General features: G+C 38.1%; 1 protein-coding gene across 2 annotated transcripts in view; it reads left to right on the top strand.

Moving 5' to 3' along the window:
* The window catches only part of NME7 (NME/NM23 family member 7), a 247373-nt gene that overhangs the window by 36707 nt on the left and 187046 nt on the right, over positions 1-23620 (top strand). For both annotated transcript variants that reach the window (XM_019976176.2, XM_070768118.1), the window contains exons 2-4: positions 6829-6936; positions 8238-8404; positions 22087-22197. In XM_019976176.2, coding sequence (XP_019831735.1) covers positions 6829-6936; positions 8238-8404; positions 22087-22197 — 386 coding nt within the window. The remainder of the gene's footprint in view (positions 1-6828; positions 6937-8237; positions 8405-22086; positions 22198-23620) is intronic.

Genomic DNA, 23620 nt, shown 5'->3' with positions numbered 1-23620 from the left:
TCTCTATTCCACTGCTACTTAAGAATGCATTTTGCTTCAAAACATTCCTCTCCCAATTGCATCTATCTTTCTGTTTTATAAGGGGAGAGGAGGGGTAAGTTTAAGATAAAATAAAAAATGCTGTATCCAATTGTCTGCTCACTACAAGTTCTACAATGTAAAATATTTTTAAATGTTCTTATATCTTTTAAAAGAAGATTTTTATAGAAAATTTATTTTTTGGTACTTTTTATATAAAGTTTTTTTAAGCTTTTAATATGTTTTTATATAAAAATACAAAAGAGTAGAAGAAAAGTAAATCTTAAACTTTTAATGTTAATTTTCCCAATCTTTTTTGTATTGTATGCTGCTGCTAAGTCACTTCAGTCGTGTCCGACTCTGTGTGACCCCATAGATGGCAGTCCACCAGGCTCCTCCATCCCTGGGATTCTCCAGGCAAGAACACTGGAGTGGGTTGCCATTTCCTTCTCCAATGCATTAAAGTGAAAAGTGAAAGTGAAGTTGCTCAGTCGTATCAGACCCTCAGCGACCCCATGGACTGCAGCCTTCCAGGCTCCTCCATCCATGGGATTTTCCAGGCAAGAGTACTGGAGTGGGGTGCCATTGCCTATCTGATACATAATTGTTTACATTCATTTTTATAAACCCAGGTTTGATCCCTGGGTTGGGAAGGTCCCCTGGAGAAGGACCTACTCCAATATTCTTGCTTGGGAAATACCACGGACAGAAGAGCCTGGCGGGCTACATACAGCCCATGGGGTCGCAGAGGAGGGCACAACTGAGCGACTGAGCAAGCACACACATGTTCTGAACCTCATTATGTGGGTGTCTGCTTATAACATTTGAAAAGTTTGATGACATCTTGGTGGTTATTTACAAAGTTGGAACTAAGTGTGCTTGAATGCTTTATTATGTATAAACAATAAAAGTGTTTTATTATGTATAAGTTATATTTGAAATGTCAGAAGAAGGAAAATGATTCGGCATCTTTAAGGAAAAGTCTTTCTGTGCTGGAGCATGATTTTTAAATATTCTGCATGATGGTATTTCTGACAGAAACGGAAATCTTTGTTGTCCCTGTGATTATCCAGGCAGTGACATTCTCATCTGAAGATCTGACAGAAAACTGGAGGTGTCCCTGTGTGTGACTAAAGTGTTAGTTTCTCCTTCTTGAGTAGGCCCCGGAAGCTCAGTATTATGGAAATATCTGAGTCATAGTGACTGGAGGTTCCAGTTTTAGCTCAGTCATCAACTAGGTCTGTGACTTTATGGGTGTAATATATATTTGCTTGCCTCAGTTTCTTTATCCATAAAATGAAGAGTTTGAACACAATGATACTCAGCTCTGACATCAGTGAAAAAAAGGAATTGAGTTCTTTGCTAGATTTGGCTCTACTTAGCTGAAAATAAAATTCTTAAAATTTAAAATATAAGGTGTTTAGGTGTGTGGGTTGTGGGTGTGTGCTTGTGTGTGTGTGGGTATGTGTGCTCGTGTGTGTGTGTGGTTATGTATGAGGCAACTAGTTGAAAGGCCAGCCTGAATGGGATGTTAACATGTGTCATTGCTCTCTGCCAAGTCCAGATGTATCACTGTTACATCTCTAGACATCTTTTGACTCTAGGAAATAACCATTTTCTACTGCAAAGGTTAAGGTTAAATCAAATTTGGATATAATTTTTACTTGGCATGGTAAATCTTTTTTCATAGAAGAAACAGTACTTGCTTGTTACTTTCTTCTTCTATAATAGAAGTTCCATTATTCATATATAGTTTTTTAACAGTCTCATTGAGGCAAATCACAGTTATAGGTGAAGGAATGAGCTAATTTTTTGAGAGATTATATTTTTTTCTTTGTATGTAGGTGCTATTGTGAAACTGTATATGTCAAGACTTCAAGAGGTTTTGTATAGGTATATGCTATATTTCATTTCTTTGGGTTTGTATCCAGGAGTGGAATTGCTGGGTCATATATAACTCTGTGTTTAACATTTTGCTGTGCTTAGTTGTGTCCAACTCTTTGAGACCCCATAGACTGTAGCCCACCAGGCTCCTCTGTCCATGGGGATTCTCCAGGCAAGAATACTGGAGTGGGTTGCCATGCCCTCTTCCAGGGGATCTTCCCAACCTGGGGATCAAACCCAGGTCTCCCACATTGCAGGTAGACATTTTGAAGAATTGCCAAATTGTTTTTCAGAGTAACTGCATCATTTTACATTTCTACCAGCAAAATACATGTTTCATTTTCTCTACATCCTCACGAACATTTGTTATTGTATATCTTTATTATAGCCATTTAGGTGTGTGAGAGGTACTATCTCATTGCAGTTTTGATTTCCATTTCCCTAACAGCTCGTGGTATTGAGCATCTTTTCATAGGTTTATTGGCTCTTTGTGTATCTTCTGATGTCTTCTTTGGGAAAATGTCTACTCAGATCCTTTGTCCATTTTGTAACTGGGTTGTCTTTTATTATTGAGTAGTTAAAATTCTTGGTACATTCTGGATGCTAGACCCTCCCTGATCAGATAACGTAATTTGTGAGTGTTTTCTCCAATTTGGTGGCTTGTCGTTTTGCTCCCTTGATGACTTAGAGTGCAGATTATCCGTGTTTTTGCTGTTCTGTTTTTTTGATCATTTGTGCTTTTGGTGTCTTATCTAAGAAACCATTGCCTAACCCAAAGTCACAAATGTTTCCTTCCAACAGTTTTTCTAGCTTGGCTCTTGGTGTTTAGTCTGTGATCCATTTTGAGTTAATTTTTGTATGTAGACTGAGGTAGGGATACAGTGTCATTTTTTTGGTCTGATACCCAGTGGTCCCTGCACTATTAGTTGAAAGACTGATCTTTCCCCATTTGAATGGTCTTGGTGCCCTTGATGGAAATCAGCTGGTCAGATATGTATGAGCTTGTTTCTGGACTCTCTCCTCTTACATTAACCTGTATCTATTCTATGCCAATAGTATACTGTCTTGATTACTGTAGCTTTGCAGTATGTTTTGAAAATAGAAAATGTGTCTTCCAACTTTGTTTGTCATTTTTGAAACTGTTTTAGCTATGCTGGGTCTCTTGCATTTCCATATGAATGTTATATGGGTTTTAAAATGTAGTTCTATATTTAAGGGTTTTTTTGGTATTTTATAAGGGCACACCTCACTGACTTGATTTCTTAAGATTCTGGAATTGGGATGTAATTGAAATGAGATATTTTGTTAAGTATGTTTGATGTCACAGGGAACAACTTGATTTCCTTATCCTATTTTATAATAATCTATTCCCTTTCTCCTACATGATTGTTAAATGTTACAAAATTGACCTTGAAATAGAATTATTTAACTTTACATAGATGAGTAGTTAAGTACTTCAGTTCACCATAGTTTAGGCCCAGTGAATGAGTACTTCCTTTAACACTGACTTTTGTATCATTTTATGTAGGTGTGCAGTTTAATGGGACAAAATATGGGTTTTGTCTTCAAACAAAAGTTTGAGTGCTGACTTACTCATTTTTTGTTATGTAACCTTGGACCAGTGTTCAAATTATCTGGGCTTTACTATTCTTGTCCATGAAATAGTATCCCTGGTTCTGTCAACCTACACTGTCTGTCATGAGAATGGAAAGAGATCATGTATGTAAAGAACCTGCTACTTAGTAGGTATTCTAAAAATTATTATTGTTATTGTCATGATTAATGGTTATTATTAGTGTCTTAAAGTTTGAATGGCACTGATTTATTAAGTATTTTGAGAATTGTTTTCCTGTGGTCTGGGCACTAGGAGATGAAGAAAAGTCGTTCTAACAGAACAGAGTGTAAAAAATTGAACAGAATGTCTCCAGTTTGTGTGCCTATTATCTTAAGAGATATTCTCTTCACTGATGTTCATTGGAATTTGAGAAAAGATTGAGTAGCTGATATAGGAGATACTCTTTTTTTGCATCACATGATTTAAAGAATATTGTCTTCCCCTCACTCTCTTTATATTCTTATTGACCTGCATTCAAGTTCTACTTATTTTATATACCACAAGACATTATTGTAATTTTATATATGCATTATTTATTTAGATTTACCCACATACTTATATTTCCATTGTTTTTGGAAACAATGGTTTCCTTCTATTTCTTGAATCATCTTGAATCATTTTCTTTCAGAACTTCCAGTGGCAATAAATTTTCTGTTTTTACTTGTCTGAAAATATCTATTTCACCTTCACCTTTTGAAGGGTAATTTTCTTAGTTATAGAATGCTGTGTGCAATTGCTTTTCATTCTTTAATTTCTGATTTATTAAAAAAGTAGATTCTGGTTCTCTGGTGAAATTATTAACCTTTACATATATTTTTCATACTTATTTTGAAAATTTTGTCTGATAACTAGGGTATTCATGGATTTCTTTCTATTATTTCTTTTTTCCTGTTGGTCTTCTTTTTTGGTAGATCGCATAGTTTATCTTTGAAAGCTTGACATTGCATAGGAAAACCTGTATTTCCATTTCTGGAGATTCAGGCAGCTAAAATAGAGGAAGTATCACTTTAGCATGATTAAGGGCTAAGCATTGCGTGAATACAAAACTTGTTTCAAATTTTGTTAGTATTAGTTTACCTTAGTTTACCCATGCTCCTGGAGTGTGATGTTCCAGGAGACACAACAGAAAGGCTACTGAAAGCTCCGTTGAACAAACACAGGCTTGAGCTCACTTCTCTAAGATTTCATTTTCTCTAGGATCTTTGCCCCTCCAGTTTCGGCTGGTTTGGTCGACTCAAATTCCAATATCTGTCTACTTATCCCCATGACCTTGTCAAAAATCTCTGCCTCTAGACGGCCTTCCTCTGTCAGCTTCTTGGGCTTCTTCATCTATTGTCCAGCTTGACTTGAGTCTCAGCACATGTCGTCAGGTAAAAGCAGCATAAAAAGTACTGTGCTCACCTCAGTGAGCTTCCTTTCTTTCTGAATCTTAGATTATCAAATCTGGCTGTCTTAGGTGCTCTCCAACGTCATCAGATAGATCCTTTTTTTTCTTTTTTTATCCCACTTTTCTGGTTGTTCTTGGAAAGCAGCAGTCATATGCCACAAGCTGCATTATTAGCCAGAAACAGTACTTCCTCAGTTTACTTTCTTTGTATTAAAGCTGTTTTCTGAATAATGAATCACGAAAAATTCTACCATCTGGTATAGAATTAAAGAGTGTGATTTTGTGGTTAAGGCTGCCTGGATAAATGGAACTACCAAGTCTCACTGGTTTTTCATTTGCCTCACTTTCAATTACATGTCTCATCATTTCTTTTATTTCATAATTTTACCTATTTTAATGAAGGCAATATTTCAATAATGCTTTTGAACAAATGGATATTTTAATATAGATAGTAAGGTTTTTGATAAACTACTACTATTTAAATTTTGTATTAAAAGGAGAGTATAATACTAGAATACACAATGAAACCTAAATTTTAAGCAGTCATATTAAAAAATAAAAATAAAATGCTGTATTTATAAGGATTAATATGAAAAATAACAAGACTTGTATTAAGACAATAGTGTATCTCTTATCTTTTTGTTTCTCTTGACTACTACACGTTATTTAAATGTGTCTTTTTGGGTGATTGCGGGAAAAATAGTGTCTTAAAAAGTGCCTCTATTATAGCTTATGAATATGATCATAAATATAGCTAGACATACTATTATTAGAATTTATAAGTGAATTATGAATATAAAAGAAACTCATCTATATACACTAACCAGAGAATCGGATGCTAAATCTAGAGTTAGTAACAAAACCCTTAGGTTCCTTTCTTCCTTCCTCATTTGCTTATTGTGATGAAGGACCTTTAGGGGCTAAGCTATTATAGTGTGTGATGGGAAATTCTGCCTAATAGTCAAGGAAAGAGGGCCATCTTTGACTTATGTTTCATTGTATACACCTCACAGATCTTCATCTAGAGGGAGCTTAAGTGACCAAAGGGCCTTAGTTCCTGTGCTCTGAAATCTACTTCTGCTTTTGTGTTTAGGACCTGTTTTCCAGGGGTTCCCAGCCCTTGGCTGAGAGAAGCAGAAATACTAAAACAGGCCCACCCATCACCGGAAGTCAGGGAACTCTCTGAGGGCTATCTGGCTTGAGCACTGCCTGATGTCTTGCTGAACCTTCCTTAGACTGTAGAGCAATTCAGGAGGGTTCCCCCCAGACTTCCTTCTTTCTCTCCTTCAACTCAGGGTCAACTCTGTATTGTGGTCTGTCTGCTTTCTCTGGATCCCTTCCTATTTTCTCTGTTAGGAATTTCCATTCAGAATTTCTCCTACAGGAATAAGATTCTTGAATGTTTAATCCTGTCTTGGCATCTTGTCTGCTTCTCGGGGGACCTAGACTAACACATTCTCCCACTATTTCTATAAAAAGATACTATCATGTGAAATTACTAAGGAGAGAAAAGATGCTTGCTATAATCTGAATGACAACAATATTCTAATACTGCTGGAATCTTAAACTTAGAACAATTAGAACTTTATGGAGAGGTACTGAATTATAACAGTTGTCAGATAAGGAGCTCATGTTCTAAAAAAGTGTCAGTTTACCCAGGATGATTGGGTGGCTGTGAAGTATTAAGTTCATAAGTCAACTCTGAGATATCGAAGGGTATTTAATAAGAAATTAGAGGAAATATTTCTAAGGATGTGTTGATAGCTGTCATATTGTTGAAAACCAGAATTATTCAGTTATTAATAAGTATTATAATAGCAGATATGTTTATTGCAAATATTTGGTCATTCTTTCAATTCATAGGATTTTTTTCAAGAGGGCTTATATTTGGTATGTTATTGTTAAAATTCTTCTTTCTTTGCAGAATCATAGTGAGAGGTTCGTTTTCATCGCAGAGTGGTTTGATCCAAATGCTTCACTATTTCGACGTTATGAACTTTTATTTTACCCCGGGGATGGATCTGTTGAAATGGTAAATGAGCCTTTCTTTGCTTAAAAGTTGGCAAACAGAGTAAAGGTGGGATTGGGGGAGGAATAGGATTGCCTTTTTTTCTAGTTGTGTCTATGTGAGATGATGAATGTTCATGGAATTTTTGTGGTCATCTCTTCATGATTTATGTGAGTCAAATCCTTATGCCATATTCCTTAAACTAATATATTAATCATATCTCAACAAAACTGAAAGAAAAAAATACATTATTATTTGGGAAATCAAAAAATTTGTTGGCATTATAATTCCATTACAAGAAGATACTTTGTGCCTTTATTTTTTTAATAGAAATTGTTTTTTCAGTTAGAAAACTGAAGTAGGGTTATTCATGTTTTGTATTAATCAATAGTCAAGTGGTTGTAGATAAAGATTATCACAGTCATAAATGTCAGTATTGTTGAATGCTGTTATCACTACAAAAAGTCAGATTGTAGAAGACTGAGCCAAGAGATCCTGCTTATTTCTTGTGTCCCTTTCCTGACAGTCCCTTTTGCAGGCTGACATATCTGGTATTGGGATTTTGTGTAGGCAAGAAAGGAGAAATTTGGCATCTTGGAGGCACTAATTTGCTACCATGATTTGGAAATAAACAAAAATTTCTACTCAGGATTTAAAAGTATCAAATTTGTAATTTTTATGTTATTACTGGATTAGAGTAGGAAATGCATGTTATCAAAGAAATTATTACTTGTAGCAAAAATGAAACAACAAAGGTCTGTCTTGTCAAAGCTATGGTTTTTCCAGTGGTCATGTATGGATGTGAGAGTTGGACTGTGAAGAAAGCTGAGCGCCGAAGAATTGATGCTTTTGAACTGTGGTGTTGGAGAAGACTCTTGAGAGTCCCTTGGACTGCAATGAGATCCAACCAGTCCATTCTGAAGGAGATCAGTCCTGGGTGTTCATTGGAAGGAATGATGCTAAGGCTGAAACTCCAGTACCTTGGCTACCTCATGCAAAGAGTTGACTCATTGGAAAATACTCTGATGCTGGGAGGGATTGGGGGCAGGAGGAGAAGGGGACAACAGAGGATGAGATGGCTGGATGGCATCACTGACTCAATGGACATGAGTTTGAATGAACTCCGGGAGTTGGTGATGGACAGGGAGGCCTGGCATGCTGTGATTCATGGGGTCGCAAAGAGTCGGTCACGACCGAGCGACTGAACTGAACTGATGTAACTTATGTTTAATAATACAGAATTAATAACTTTATTTCTAGTTTATAAAAAGGTTAACATTTCCTGCTGACAATGATTTGTTTTATTGTATTGTTTTTGATTCCAGCATGATGTAAAGAATCATCGCACCTTTTTAAAGCGGACAAAATATGAAGATCTTCACCTGGAAGATTTATTTATAGGCAACAAAGTGAACATCTTTTCTCGACAACTGGTGCTGCTTGACTATGGAGATCAATACACAGCTCGTCAACTGGGCAGTAAGAAAGAAAAGTAAGAAAATTATTATGTAATCTTTTTTTAAATTCTTAGAACATTATGTCTGTCTTGGTACCAAATTCGAATTTCTTATTTCTATCTTGTGTTTTTTATAGTATAAGTATTTTTCAGTGATCCAATTCAGTGTTAGAACATTTTTAGAATTCTGTGGAGCAGATTCTGTAATTTTTTCCTCACTTAGATAATAAAGTGATACCCATGGTCTTAGACTGATTATTTTCTGGAGGGAAAAGTGCAAATCTTTTATATACACCCTCATCATTCTTCTAACTGGGAGTTGAGACTTTAAGTCTTGGTTTATGGGGCAAAAGTAGTGAGTGCCATAAGCTAAATGGAAACTCAGAAGAGAGTATTAATATCTGTTAGCTGTTTTTATATCAGACATTGTGTTAAAATGATTTCTATGCATCATTTGTTTAAGCCCCACAACAACCTAAATACAAAGGCTAATACTATTATTGTTAATTCCACTCTGTTAGATGGAGAAGTTGAGGCTTAGAGACGTTAGGTAACTTGCTGAAGATCGCAGAGTAGAGGCAAGATTAAAGTCCAGTGTCTGTATGAATCAGGAATGGGAGGATTTAATCACAGGAGAATGAGTAAGACCTGCAAAATGGTTGTCTTCTTTCTGTCTCAATTCAGATTTTTGTCTCCTGTGGCACCTGGCACATCTCCTCACACATTACAAGCACCTTATCTGTGTTAGGTAAACGAATCATTGAATAACAATTTAAAATTTGTTATCTACTCTTTCCTTTTTTTTATTCCCCCCATTTTCAAATGATGACCATTGATCTAATTGACAAAGATGTTTTTGTATTGCTGACTAAGTCGCTAAGTCTTGTTCAACTCTTTGTGACTCCATGGACTGCAGCATGCCAGGCTCCCTTATCCTTCACTATCTCCTGGAGTTTGCTCAAACTCATGGCCATTGAGTCAGTGATGCCGTCCAACCATCTCATCCTCTGTCACCCCCTTCTCCTCCTGCCCTCAATCTTTCCCAGCATCAGGTCTTTTTCAATTAGTTGGCTCTTCACATCAGGTGGCCAAAGTATTGGATCTTCAGCTTCAGCATCAGTCCTTCCAGTGAATATTCAGGACTGATTTCCTTTAGGATGGACTGGTTTGATCTCCTTGCAGTCCAAAGAACTGCAAGAGTCTTCTCCAGCACCAAAGATTGCTTTTAATATAAATTGTCTCTTTTTGAGTGTATTCATAGATATCTGATAAATACTGACTGATCAATTGAAGACAGAATATTTATTTTAAAAAGAAACAAATGTACAAAAACACTGTGATACAAAGAAATTTAATCCATTTTGGGATCACAACTGCCTCCCCAAAGTCCATTGTATTGTGCCTCAAACAAGGAAGTATTCACAGGAGCTGCTCCACAAAATTTATTGAATAAACAGTACATCTTTGAAAATAGTTGTGTCTGGAGGAAGAGCTTCTGGCTGGCTGCTTCCCTGCCTTCTCCTCTCCCTGCCATTGTGTGTTGCTCTTCCTGTGACATGGAAAAAGTATAGCATGGTGTGTCTCTGGTCTTCTTTCTTCATTGTTTGTCAAAGCTACATTTGTCATTCTGACTTTTCCTCAGTTTTGATTTAGAAGAGAGACAAAAACAAGTTGGAATTATAGCTGAAAATTAGGCTATCCAGAAAACATTACTAAAATGACATTGTAAGTTTTAATCTCTGCATTTATGAGTTTGCAGCTTTCTGAATCTAGCTTGAACTGTATTGAAATGGAATTTTCATTCTTTGGTCATCTTTCCAGGCTCTAGTTTCTGTGGCTTATATTATATGCTCTTAATCTGACTTGAGGGATTCTTTGTGTTTGTGGAGTGATTATTGCAGTAGTGAAGAATAGGGATCACGGGTGGAAGTTAAGGCTGCTGCTGCTGCTAAGTCACTTCAGTCGTGTCCGACTCTGTATGATCCCACAGACGGCAGCCACCAGGCTCCCCTGTCCCTGGGATTCTCCAGGCAAGAACACTGGAGTGGGTTGCCATTTCCTTCTCCAGTGCATGAAAGTGAAAAGTGAAAGGGAAGTCGCTCAGTCGTGCCCGACTCTTAGCGACCCCATGGACTGCAGCCTACCAGGCTCCTCCATCCATGGGATTTTCCAGGCAAGAGTATTGGAGTGGGGTGCCATTGCCTTCTCCGGAAGTTAAGACTATCTGTATAAAAAGCTCAAAAACTATTTAATTCTACAGGAAAAAAAAATCTGTCAAACTATTTTTTGAGGTTTGCCACCCAAATAATAGCTGATTACCTAACATCTGAGTCCCCTCATAGTAATATTCTTTCTGTGACTTTTAAAAAACTCTTTATGATTCTAGAGGTGCTTTGATGCTCAGTGTGGTATTAGTACACAGGTGGTGATGGATCAGTGAGATGGTGAATGATTCATAAAAAAGAAAAACCAAAGATTCCCAGGACAACTCGAAATAGGAAAAAAAAAAAAAGAAGATAGAATGTTAGATAAATAAGAATCTCATTATTATGAGATCTACTAATAAAAGTCTGTGGGGTTAAGGAAGCATCAACCACAATTCCTTTATTTACAAGAAATAAATATTTATAACTTAAAGTTTCTGAGCACATGCTATATGCCAATCACTGTGGTAGGCATCTCAGTTCACAACTACTTCAAGTTTTCATTTAAACTAGTAAAAATAGGTAAATGAGGGAGACAGGGTTAATAGTATGACCCAATCAAAGTAAAATCTATAGCATGTATATATATATATATATATATATATATATATATGACCAAATCAAAGTAAAATCTATAGCAATTATTATAAATACATATAAATTATTATATCTGTAGTATGGAGAAGGCAATGGCAACCCACTCCAGTTCTCTTGCCAGGAGAATCCCATGGATGGAGGAGCCTAGTAGGCTGCGGTCCATGGGGTTTCGAAGAGTCGGCACGACTGAGCATCTTCACTTTCACTTTTCACTTTCATGCATTGGAGAAGGAAATGGCAACCCACTCCAGTGTTCTTGCCTGGAGAATCCCAGGGATGGGGGAGCCTGGTGGGCTGCCGTCTATGGGGTTGCACAGAGTCAGACAGGACTGCAGTGACTTAGCAGCAGCATATCTATAGTAATTATTATGTATATTATATATTGTATATATAGCAAAGTAAACTCTATAGCAATTATTAGATATTGTATATAAAGTCTGATTTTTCTACAGTGAATGTTGTTGTTTCCCTTTTATAGAATAGTTCAGTAACTTGGCCATAGTCACACAGCTACAAAGAAAGGGGAAACAAGTAAATCTTGTCGTGTTTGACTTTAAAACTCATTCTCTTTCTATTAAACCTCTAATTCATATGTTGGTAAATATTATTGAATGGACTGATTTAAAAATAGGATAGAAGAATATGAAGGCAGATTTTAAATATTTGGGCTTTATAAATATAATTAATTAAAATATGTGCTGTATTATATTTTTACTGACTAAAATTATTTTGCCATTTTGTCTTCTGATTCTTTCCTAACTGCAAGGGGGTTAAATCCAGCAGCCATTTGGGTGACTTAAATAAGCTTCTTCAGAATTAAAGAGTTTTTTTAAAAAATATATTGTTTCATTTAAATGACCAAAGAGGTAGGCGTATGGAGAAATACATGCATATCTATCATGGTCCCATGGAAATATCTTGTATGTAATAATTGTAACTTAGCCTGGCTCTCAGTTTTATATAGTGTCAAGGAGAATTTATGAACTAATTACATCCTTATTATGTTAGTCATACTCAATTCCTTTCTTTCTGGAGTAAAGCCTCTTGGAGAGGGAGGAGTATTTCTGTGGTGCCTATCTGCTAATTTTGAGGGATTTATCAAGATAATTCTGTTCTATGTAATTCAATTTAGCTCACAAACTAGCCTCAGCTTTCGAATTCCTCTTAACTGTTGAAATCTGACATTTGATTCACATTTCTATTCTCTTTTTCAAAATCTCTGTATTGAGGTATAATGGACAAACAAAAAGCTGTAAATATTTAACACAACTTTGGAGTTTGGAGATAAGTAAAACCTGTGAAACAATTACCACAATCAAGGTTGTAAATTTATTTATCACCTTCAAAACTTCCCTCCCTCCCTCTTATTATTTTTTACGTTGATTTTTCTTTTGTCGTAAGAGAACTTAATGAAAGATCTACTCCCTTAGCTAATTTGTAACTTGTTCCCTTTATAAAGCTCCTCAAATCAAATGGATAAATGTTATTAGTTGTCAATGAGTCAGAGTATTTGATTTTTTAAATTGTTTTGTTTCCATTTTTGTCTTTTTAAATATTTTTCTCTTTTTTTTAAAGAGTATTTGATTTACATTTTGTGTGGTAAAAATGAATTGGTGGGCTTCCCTGTGGCACTAGTGGTAAAGAATCTGCCTGCCGATGCAGGAGACCCAAGAGATTCGAGTTCATTCCCTGGGTTGGGAAGATCCCCTGGAGTAGGAAATATCAATCTGTTCCAGTATTCTTGCCTGGAAAATTCCATGCACAGATGAGCCTGGCAGGCTGCAGTCCATGGGTCCACAGAGAGTCAGACATGACTGAGTGACTAAGCAATGAATTGATGCTTTATAGTTTTACTGTTCAGATGTAAAGACATCATACAGTCTTCGTGTCATCTCTTGGGTTCAGTTAGTCTCATTCTCCTCCTAATTTTTAACTGATGGAGCACTGATGTAGGTGCCAGATGTAAATCAAAGTAAAGTACTGGTTTAGGCTGTCTAGTATAAGCCACCTCTGAGAGTGGTTGAGATTTTCTTCCTGCCTACTTCACTCACACGGCGATTCAGTTCTCTTAATTATAGGGGTTAATTAGCCCTTGGTAACTGGTGAACCCACCTGATGTCAATTCCCCCTGTAAATAGTAGCTTCTCTCTGCCCTGAGTAGCCAGGACTTTGCTACATCCTGCCCACTGTAGCAAAGTACTCTTGCCTGGAAAATCCTACGGATGGAGGAGCCTGGTAGGCTGCAGTCCATGGGGTCGCTAAGAGTCGGACACGACTGAGCGACTTCCCTTTCACTTTTCACTTTCATGCATTGGAGAAGGAAATGGCAACCCACTCCAGTGTTCTTGCCTGGAGAATCCCAGGGATGAGGGAGCCTGGTGGGCTGCAGTCTATGGGGTCGCACAGAGTCGGACACGACTGAAGCGACTTAGCAGCAGCAGCAGCAGAAATGACTTAGCAGCAGCAGCATCCCACTGTCTGCCCCACACGGTGAGGTGTTGCTCTAGAACCCTGCTTCAGGCATGTAAATGCCCCTCATCCATTAAACTACTGTGATCTCTTTTGGTTTCTCTGGCTCTTTCTTCTGTCTTGAGGCCTGGCAACTAGCTACAAGGCTTACAGGCCTGTGGGTGCAGCCTAACAACCTTACATGGCAGAGTCATTGTAGATTTGATTAAGATTACAGGCCTTGAGCTGGGGAAATTATTCTGGATCATCCCCATAGGCGCAGTGTAATCACAGGAGTCCATAAAACCAGAGAACCTTAACTGGCTGCAGAGAACCAGAGTGATGCCAGTGTGAGAAGGACCTCATCTCCATTGTTGGCTTAGAAGATAGAAGGAGACCACAGCCAAGGTGGGGGAGCCTTAACTGTCTTTCTCAAGAATAGGTTTGATTGATAATAAATTTTTTGTTGATATCTTTTTATCATCACTTTACTTTCAGGTTTGTTAAGTTATTAGATATATCTCTTATAAACAGAATGTAGCTCCTTAAAAAACATTCTGCCTGAAAACCTCTAAATTTTCACTGGTAAGACTAGTGTAAGACAGAGTGCCTGATGAACTATGGATGGAGGTTCATGACACTGTACAGGAGATAGGGATCAAGACCATTCCCAAGAAAAAGAAATGCAAAAAAGCAAAATGGCTGTCTGAGGAGGCCTTACAAATAGCTGTGAAAGAATAGACGTGAAAAGCAAAGGAGAAAAGGAAAGATATATCCATTTGAATGCAGAGTTGCAAAGAATAGCAAGGAGAGATAAGAAAGCTTTCCTCAGTGATCAATGCAAAGAAATAAAGGAAAACAATAGAATAGGAAAGACTAGATATCTCTTCCAGAAAATTAGAGATACCAAGGGAATATTTTCTGCAAAGATGGGCACAGTAAAGGACAGGAATGGTATAGACCTAACAGAAGCAGAAGATATTAAGAAGAGGTGGCAAGAATACACAGAAGAACTTATAAAAAAGATCTTCACGACCCAGATAATCACGATGGTGTGATCACTGACCTAGAGACAGACATCCTGGATTGTGAAGTCAAGTGGGCCTTAGGAAGCATTACTACAAACAAAGCTAGTGGAGGTGATGGGATTCCAGTTGAACTGTTTCAAATCCTACAAGATGATGCTGTGAAAGTGCTGCACTCAATATGCCAGCAAATTTGGAAACCTCAGCAGTGGCCATAGGACTGAAAAGGTCAGTTTTCATTCCAATCCCAAAGAAAGGCAATACCAAAGAATGTTCAGACTACTGCACAATTGCACTCATCTCACACGCTAGCAAAGTAATGCTCAAAATTCTCCAAGCCAGGCTTCAGCAGTACGTGAACCATAAACTTCCAGATGTTCAAGCTGGTTTTAGAAAAGGCAGAGGAACCAGAGATATAATTGCCAACATCTGTTGCGTCATCGAAAAAGCAAGAGAGTTCCGGAAAAACATCTATTTCTGCTTTATTGACTATGCCAAAGCCTTTGACTATGTGGATCACAATAAACTCTGAGGAATTCTTCAAGAGATGGGAATACCAGACCACCTGACCTGCCTCTTGAGAAGTCTGGATGAAAGTCAGGAAGCAACAGTTAGAACTAGACATGGAACAACAGACTGGTTCCAAATAGGAAAAGGAGTACGTCAAGGCTGTATATTGTCACCCTGCTTATTCAACTTATATGCAAAGTACACCATGAGAAATGCTGGGCTGGATGAAGCACAAGCTGGAATCAAGATTGCCAGGAGAAATATCAATAACCTCAGATATGCAGATGACACCACCCTTATGGCAGAAAGTGAAGAGGAACTAAAAAGCCTCTTGATGAAAGTGAAAGAGGAGAGTGGAAAAGTTGGCTTAAAGCTCAACATTCAGAAAACTAAGATCATGGCATCTGGTCCCGTCACTTCATGGCAAATAGATGGGGAAACAATGGAAACAGTGGCTGACTATTTTTTGGGCTCCAAAATCACTGCAGATGGTGACTGCAGCCATGAAATTAAAAGACACTTACTCCTTGGAAGGAAAGTTATGACCAACCTAGACAGCATATTCAACAGCAGAGACATTACTTTGCTGACAAAGGTCTGTCTAGTCAAGGCTATGGTTTTTCTAGTCGTCATGTATGGATGTGAGAGCTGGACTGTGAAGAAAGCTGAATGCCAAAGAATTGATGCTTTTGAACTATGGTGTTGGAGAAGACTCTTGAGAGTCCCTTGGACTGCAAGGAGATCCAACCAGTCCATCCTAAAGGAGATCAGTCCTGAGTATTCATTGGAAGGACTGATGTTGAGGCTAAAACTCCAATACGTTGGCCACCTGATGTGAAGAGCTGACTCATTTCAAAAGACCCTGATGCTGGGAAAGATGGAAGGCAGAGGAGAAGGGGACGACAGATTAGATGGTTGGATGGCATCACCGACTCAATGGACATAAGTTTGCGTAAACTCTGGGAGTTGGTTATGGACAGGGAGGCCTGGTGTGCTGGGGACCATGGGGTCACAAAAATTCGGACACGACTGAGCAACTCAACTAAACTGAACTGAAGACTAATATATGTATATTTACATATGTTGTACTTGTATTTTTGTACATATGTCTACATTTTACTGCTTTCTTGTTTTTTCATTTTTTTTCATGTCAGTTTTTTGTTGGTGGTGTTTATTCCTCTTCAGTTTTTTTCCTCTGAGTCTTTTATTGAAGACATAACAAATTGCTACAAAGTCAGTTGCTTAAACAGTACGAATTTATTATCTTAGTTTTGTAGATGAGAAGTCCAGCACAGATGTCATCAGTCTAAGATCAAGGTGTTGGCAGGCAAGGCTGCATTGCTTTGTGGAGGCTTTAAGGGAGAATCCGGAGAAGGCAATGGCAACCCACTCCAGTACTCTTGCCTGGAAAATCCCGTGGATGGAGGAGCCTGGTGGGTTGCCGTCTATAGGGTTGCACAAAGTCAGACACAACAGAAGCGACTTAGCAGCAGCAACAGAAGGGGAGAATCCTTCTCCTTGCCTGCTCTAGCTCTTGAGGCCTCAAGGAAAGAGAAGCCTCACTGCCTCAGCTTTGTGACCCATCCCAGCTGAAACCACTCCACAGCTGACCTAGAAGATCTTGAGAAACTGTATTTTTAAGCCAATACATTTTGGGGTGATTTGTTATCAGCAAGCAGAAAACACAAGTTCCATTACTGGGTCAGGAAGATCCCTTGAGAAGGGAATGACAACCCACTCCAGTGTTCTTGCCTGGGAAATCCCATGGACAGAGGAGCCTGGTGGGGTACAGTCCATGGGGTCGCAAAGAGTCGGACATGACTGAGCAACTAAACAACAGGTAACAAAGGCACTATTAATATATTTTTGTGGCCCTTTTTTTGTGTGCTATCTTCACTTTTAAATAATATATATGATTCCTGATGCCTATCTTATTTTCCCTCCAAAATAAGTTTAACTATTATCTATTGAATAATTAAACAGTAAAGACATGATTGTACAGTAGTTTGAGCATTCTTTGGCATTGCCTTTTTTTGGAATTGGAATGAAAACTGACCTTTTCAGTCCTGTGGCCACTGCTGAGTTTTCCAAATTTGCTGGCATACTGAGTGCAGCACTTTGACAGTATCATCTTGTAGGGTTTGAAACAGCTCAGTTGGAATCCCATCACCTCCACTAGCTTTGTTCGTAGTAATGCTTCCTAAGGCCCACTTGACTTCGCAATCCAGGATGTCTGTCTCTAGGTGAGTGATCACACCATTGTGGTTATCTGGGTTATGAAGATCTTTTTTGTACAGTTTTTCTGTGTATTCTTGCCACCTCTTCATAAGATCTTCTGCTTCTGTTAGGTCTATACCATTTCTGTCTTTTATTGAGTCCATCTTTGCATGAAATGTTCCCTTGGTATCTCTAATATTCTTGAAAAGGTTTCTGGTCTTTCCCATTCTGTTGTTTTCCTCTATTTCTTTGCATTGATCACTGAGGAAGGCTTTCTTATCTCTCTTTGCTATTCTTTGGAACTCTGCATTCAAATGGGTATATCTTTCCTTTTCTCCTTTGCCTTTCATTTCTCTTCTTTTCTCAGCTATTTGTAAAGCCTCCTCAGGCAGCCATTTTGCCTTTTTGCATTTCTTTTTCTTGGGGATGGTCTTCATCACTGCCTCCTCTACAATGTCACGAACCTCCGGCCATGATTCTTCAGGCACTCTATCAGATCTAATCCCTTGAATCTGTTTGTCACTTCCACTGTATAATCGTAAGGGATTTGATTTAGGTCATACCTGAATGGTCTAGTGGGTTTCCCTATTTTGTTAAGTCTGAATTTGGCAATAAGGAGATCATGATTTGATCCACAGTCAGCTCCAGGTCTTGTTTTTGCTGACTGTGTAGAGCTTCTCCATCTTTGGCTGCAAAGAATATAATCAGTCTGATTTCAGTATTTACCATCTGGTGATGTCCATATGTAGAGTTGTCTCTTGTGTTGTTGGAAAAGGGGTTTGCTATGACCAATGCATTCTCTTGAACTGAACTGACTGAATCAGTGCTTTGTCTCCTGTAGGCATTTAAAGAGAAAATGAAACTGCATTTTAAACTAAACTGCAAAACTTTTCACATTGCTTCTTGTTCACTGCTGATATGTTTTATATTTTCTTTAAGAGCTTTGGTTCTTGAAGACATTTCTAGAGCTTAGTATAAACAATCATGGGTTAGTTTGGCCTTATTATATTTAAACAATTGAGCTAAGAAGTGACAATTTTAATTTTATCTTCAATGAAGCCTTGTAAAATGCTATAAGAGACTCACTTGCTTCAAAATAAAAGGTAGTCCATTTATGACAAGCTCTATCAGACTACAATGAACAGCTTTTGTTGTTTAAAAGTTTTAAAAGCCAGCCGTAAGTTTTAGGGTTCCATGGACAGAGGAGCCAAGCAGGCTGCAGTCCATGGGGCTGCAGAGTCAGAGACAACTAAGCGACTAACACACACATAAGTTATATCCAACTGTAAGGATATTTTTATGATTATATTCTTAGCTAAGTTTGTCTCATTGGGGGAAAAAAAATCGACTATGGAAAAGCCAAACATTTTCTTTTTATAGATTCCTTGAATTAATACCAACATATCAGAACAACTGAAAATAAAAGGAAAGTGGCAGCAATTTTTAAATCTTATTTTGTGTGTCATATAAGCTGAATTACTCCAACTAATCTGATTTTACCTTATATGTACAAGTATTAATCTTGAGGATTTGTGATTATGTTCTTTTTTATATATTAATAGTAACTTTATTTGTGGTGTGGAAGGAGCACAGACCACCCAGGAGTCATGTTGTTGTAGCCATGCGTTCCGGGAAACAAACTCACTCAAAAGGACAATGCAGATAGTGGAGTGCAGTTTATTACACCGGGGGGCCCAAGGCAGAGTCTCCTCTTAGCCAAGGACCCCGACCAACATTTGTGAACATCTTTTATACCCCATGTGTACATGTCTGAACCTGCCACTCCAAATTCCTTGAGACTTACATAAACCAAGGAAAATACAATCCCAATAACCCCATCATTCACGTGCTATGTGCTCATGTGTTTAAACAGTCAAACAGTTAGCCAATAATCAAGAAACCCGAGGTTACACTCTGATTGATACAGAAAAATTTATGGCCTGTCTGGAGGAAGGGGTGATTAGTGTATGTTTTCTCTTAGGCGATGAGTAACCTAGATACGATCTTCAAGGTTCCCCTGTCTGGAGGGGGTCTTATCCTTCTGTTTTTTTCATAGGCACTAAACACAGAGTTCAGAGTCCATTGGAAAGGTGGCCTAAGATGGAGTCCAGACCCTATGAATTCTTTCTTCAGTGTGAGCTGGTGTTTTGTCCTGAAAATGCCATACACGTGTTGTGTGACCTTTGGAGAGTAACCTCTCTGGGTTTCATTTCCTTGTTAGTAAAATCAGGAAACTAAGGTGCTCTCCAACTCCAAAAATATATTCATTCTGTGGCTTCGGAGGGGAAAATGCATAGCTCTGATGTATCCTCTTAGAAAGAAAATGTGATTTGAGTCAGTTCTAGTGAGGTGGATGAACCCAGAGCCTGTTATACAGAGTGAAGTAAATCAGAAAGAGAAAGACAAATATTGTTTATTAACACAAATGTATGGAATCTAGAAAAATGGTGCTGATGAACCTGTTTTCCAGGGCAGCAGTAGAGACCCAGACATTGAGACGGACTTGTGGACACAACGGGGCAAGGTGGAGGGGTGGGGCGAATTGAGAGAGTGACATTGAAACATATGCACTGCCGTAAGTCAGATAGATAGCTAGTGCATCCGGTCCCATCACTTCGTGGGAAATAGATGGGGAAACAGTGGAAACAGTGTCAGACTTTATTTTTTTGGGCTCCAAAATCACTGCAGATGGTGACTGCAGCCATGAAATTAAAAGACGTTTACTCCTTGGAAGGAAAGTTATGACCAACCTAGATAGCATATTCAAAAGCAGAGACATTACTTTGCCAACAAAGGTCTGTCTAGTCAAGGCTATGGTTTTTCCAGTAGTCATGTATGGATGTGAGAGTTGGACTGTGAAGAAGGCTGAGCACCGAAGAATTGATGCTTTTGAACTGTCGTGTTGGAGAAGACTCTTGAGAGTCCCTTGGACTGCAAGGAGATCCAGCCAGTTCATTCTGAAGGATATCAGCCCTGGGATTTCTTTGGAAGGACTGATGCCAAAGCTGAAACTCCAGTACTTGGGCCACCTCATGCGAAGAGTTGACTCATTGGAAAAGACTCTGATGCTGAGAGGGATTAGGGGCAGGAGGAGAAGGCGATGACAGAGGATGAGATGGCTGGATGGCATCACTGACTCGATGGATGTGAGTCTGAGTGAACTCCAGGAGTTGGTGATGGACAGGGAGGCCTGGCGTGCTGCGATTCACGGGATCACAAAGAGTTAGACACGACTGAGCGACTGAACTGAACTGAGTGTGAATTTGCTCTATGACAGAGGGAGCTCAACCTGGTGTTCTGTGACAACCTAGAGGGGTGGGATGGGTAGGGGATGAAAGGGAGGTTCAAGAGGGAGGGGACATAGTATACTTATGACTGATTCATGTTGTTGAATGGCAGAAACCAACACAACATTGTAAAGCAACTATCCTCCAATTAAACACATAGTGAAAAGAAATGTTAGCAGGGTGTTTGCTAGTCATAGACGTTGTCAGGTGGGGGGACATTTATTTCTTTGTACGTGATTCATGCTATGAATAAACAGAAGAATTTAGAATAATTTCCAAATCAATGCTAAACTGACTGCATGGCATACACATGTTAAAGTTTAAGAGACCAGAAATCAAGGTGATAATATGTTTAATGCAACTTTTTAGAAAATTGTTATCTTTTATAAAATGTTAAGAAATAGAAGTGTTTTAAAACACTTATGTTTTCTTACGTGGGCATATTTAAAATCACAGTCTTAACTTTTTTTCCCCTCTAACCTTTTATTCGGAGAAGGCAATGGCACCCCACTCCAGTACTCTTGCCTGGAAAATCCATGGATGGAGGAGCCTGGTGGGCTGCAGTCCATGGGGTCTCTGGAGTCGGACACGACTGAGTGACTTCACTTTCACTTTTCACTCTCATGCATTGGAGAAGGAAATGGCAACCCACTCCAGTGTTCTTGCCTGGAGAGTCCCAGGGACGGAAGAGCCTGGTGGGCTGCCGTCTCTGGGGTCTCACAGAGTCGGACATGACTGAAGTGACTTAGCAACCTTTTATTACTCTTTTTATAGATTGGGTACTAATTTTTATTTCCTTGGGGAAAACAGTAAACTTACATTGAATAAGTTTTTATTTATTTATATATTTTAATTGGAGGCTAATTATACAGAGTGAATTGGAGCCTTTTATACAGAGTGGTGGCTCAGAGGTTAAAGCATCTGCCCGGAATGCAGGAGACCCAAGTTTGATCCCTGGGTCGGGAAGATCTCCTGGAGAAGGCAATGGCAACCCACTCAAGAGTACTGTCCAGTACTCTTGCCTGGAGAATCCCATGGAGGGAGGAGCCTGGTAGGCTACAGTCCATGGGGTTGCAAAGAGTCGGACACAACTGAGCGACTTCACTATACAGAGTGAAGTAAGTCAGAAAGGAAAACACCAATACGGAATGTTAACACAAATATATGGAAATTAGAAAGACGGTAACAGTGACCCTATATGCGAGACAGCAAAAAAGACACATATAAAGAACAGACTTTCAGATTTTGTGGGAGAAGGCAAGGGTGGGATGATTTGAGAGAATAGTATTTTATAAGTTTTTAAGAGATTATTAGTACATTTGTCTTTATAATTTACTTTGAGCTAGGATTTTAATGGAAACGACCTCTGATTAAGTATTATAAGTAAAAACTGCTGAACTATTTTTATTTTTAAATTTATTTCCTTACAGAACATTAGCCCTGATTAAACCAGATGCAGTATCAAAAGCTGGAGAAATAATTGAAATAATAAACAAAGCTGGATTTACTCTAACCAAACTCAAAATGATGACGCTATCAAGGTAAATTTTTTGATCATTTTCAGTTATATAATGTCTGGTTCCTTTTTTAAAAAAAATTATCTTTCATGTTGTTGTTTAAAAACTTCCACAGAATGACAAAGAATAAATTAGTAACCTTATTAGAATGAGAAAATATAAGACAACAGGTAATCAGATGTGTAAATCATGATTGAACTCTAAGCAAGTAGGAATTGTCAGGTTATACTAATAACTATTAACTATTTATTAGACATTAATTCTTTATTTTCTTTCATAACCCCATCAGTGTTTCATATCTGTAATTTTTTATATAACACATTGTATAGAAATTATAGAAGAAATGAATATTAGATTATTCATATTTGACAAGGAACTCTTACTGTTGAGATTTCAAAAGTGATGTGTTTGGAAATGTTTTAGTTTGGAAATGTTTTCGTTCCTCCCAACATATTATATGTGATTGGTAGATATACCTATTTACTGTTCTGAAAAGCAAGCCATTTTATTTGACCAGATATTTTCTAAGTTATTTAATGAGAGTTAGACTTACTGTAAGGTAAGGGGATTAGTGTAGTTGTTAGGCAGGGCTGGACCCAGCAGTTTTCTTACTTACTTCAGTGATTTATGTTTGTTTGGTTAGGTGTCTTCTCACTGCTGTTCCTGGCTCTCTGTCCCATGGGACAGTTGCTTTTTTGTCTCTATGAGAACAGGGAAAATGGATAGCAGTAGAAATTCAATATTGAAAAGTCTGCTCTCTAGAAACCTTAACAAAACATGCTCAATTTTACCCCAAAAAAAGACAATTTGAAATTTTCCCCTATGTAAGATCTCTCAGCTTAAATATATTCTAGAAAGGCAGACATCTATTTCAGAGCTCAGAATCTAGAGCCAGATTAGGTTGTGGCTCTGCACAACTTACTTCTGTTTCAGTTTCTTCATCTGCTAAATGGAGGTTATAATATCACCAATACTGTAAAGTTGTTATGAGGGTTATGTGAGCTTAATAAAAGTAAAATGCTTTGAAAAATTGTTGCACACAGTATACGCATATAGGTGTTAGCTGTTAGTGGTGGCAGTATAGTACTTACCAGTGCTGTCATTACTTAGTGGAAACAGAGGTCATGATCCTTATGAGCATAGTTAGATTTGTCCCATTTCTGTCTGTATTGAAGATGCTTGCCCTTAGAGCAGGCAGTGGGGCTGAGTTCTGAGAGATGACTTTGAATAGTGTTAGTGACATTGAACTTTTTTATGTCTATATCAAACATTGGAGGTGTAATCTGGCATCAAATTTCCCACAATAAAGCTGCCCCAAAAAACTTAATAGCTGTTTAAATTGTTCATAGCACCTCATACATCTCTATTAATATTACTGTAAAGTCTTGGATTTTACCTAACTTAAAAGTTAATAAGTTAGTATGTTACTCTCTCAGGGATGCTAGCA

Source organism: Bos indicus, chromosome 16 (genome assembly GCF_029378745.1).
Source record: "Bos indicus isolate NIAB-ARS_2022 breed Sahiwal x Tharparkar chromosome 16, NIAB-ARS_B.indTharparkar_mat_pri_1.0, whole genome shotgun sequence".
Taxonomy (NCBI): Eukaryota; Metazoa; Chordata; class Mammalia; order Artiodactyla; family Bovidae; genus Bos; species Bos indicus.
Note: the sequence above shows the minus strand (reverse complement) of the source record. Positions and strands in the feature narration are given on the sequence as shown.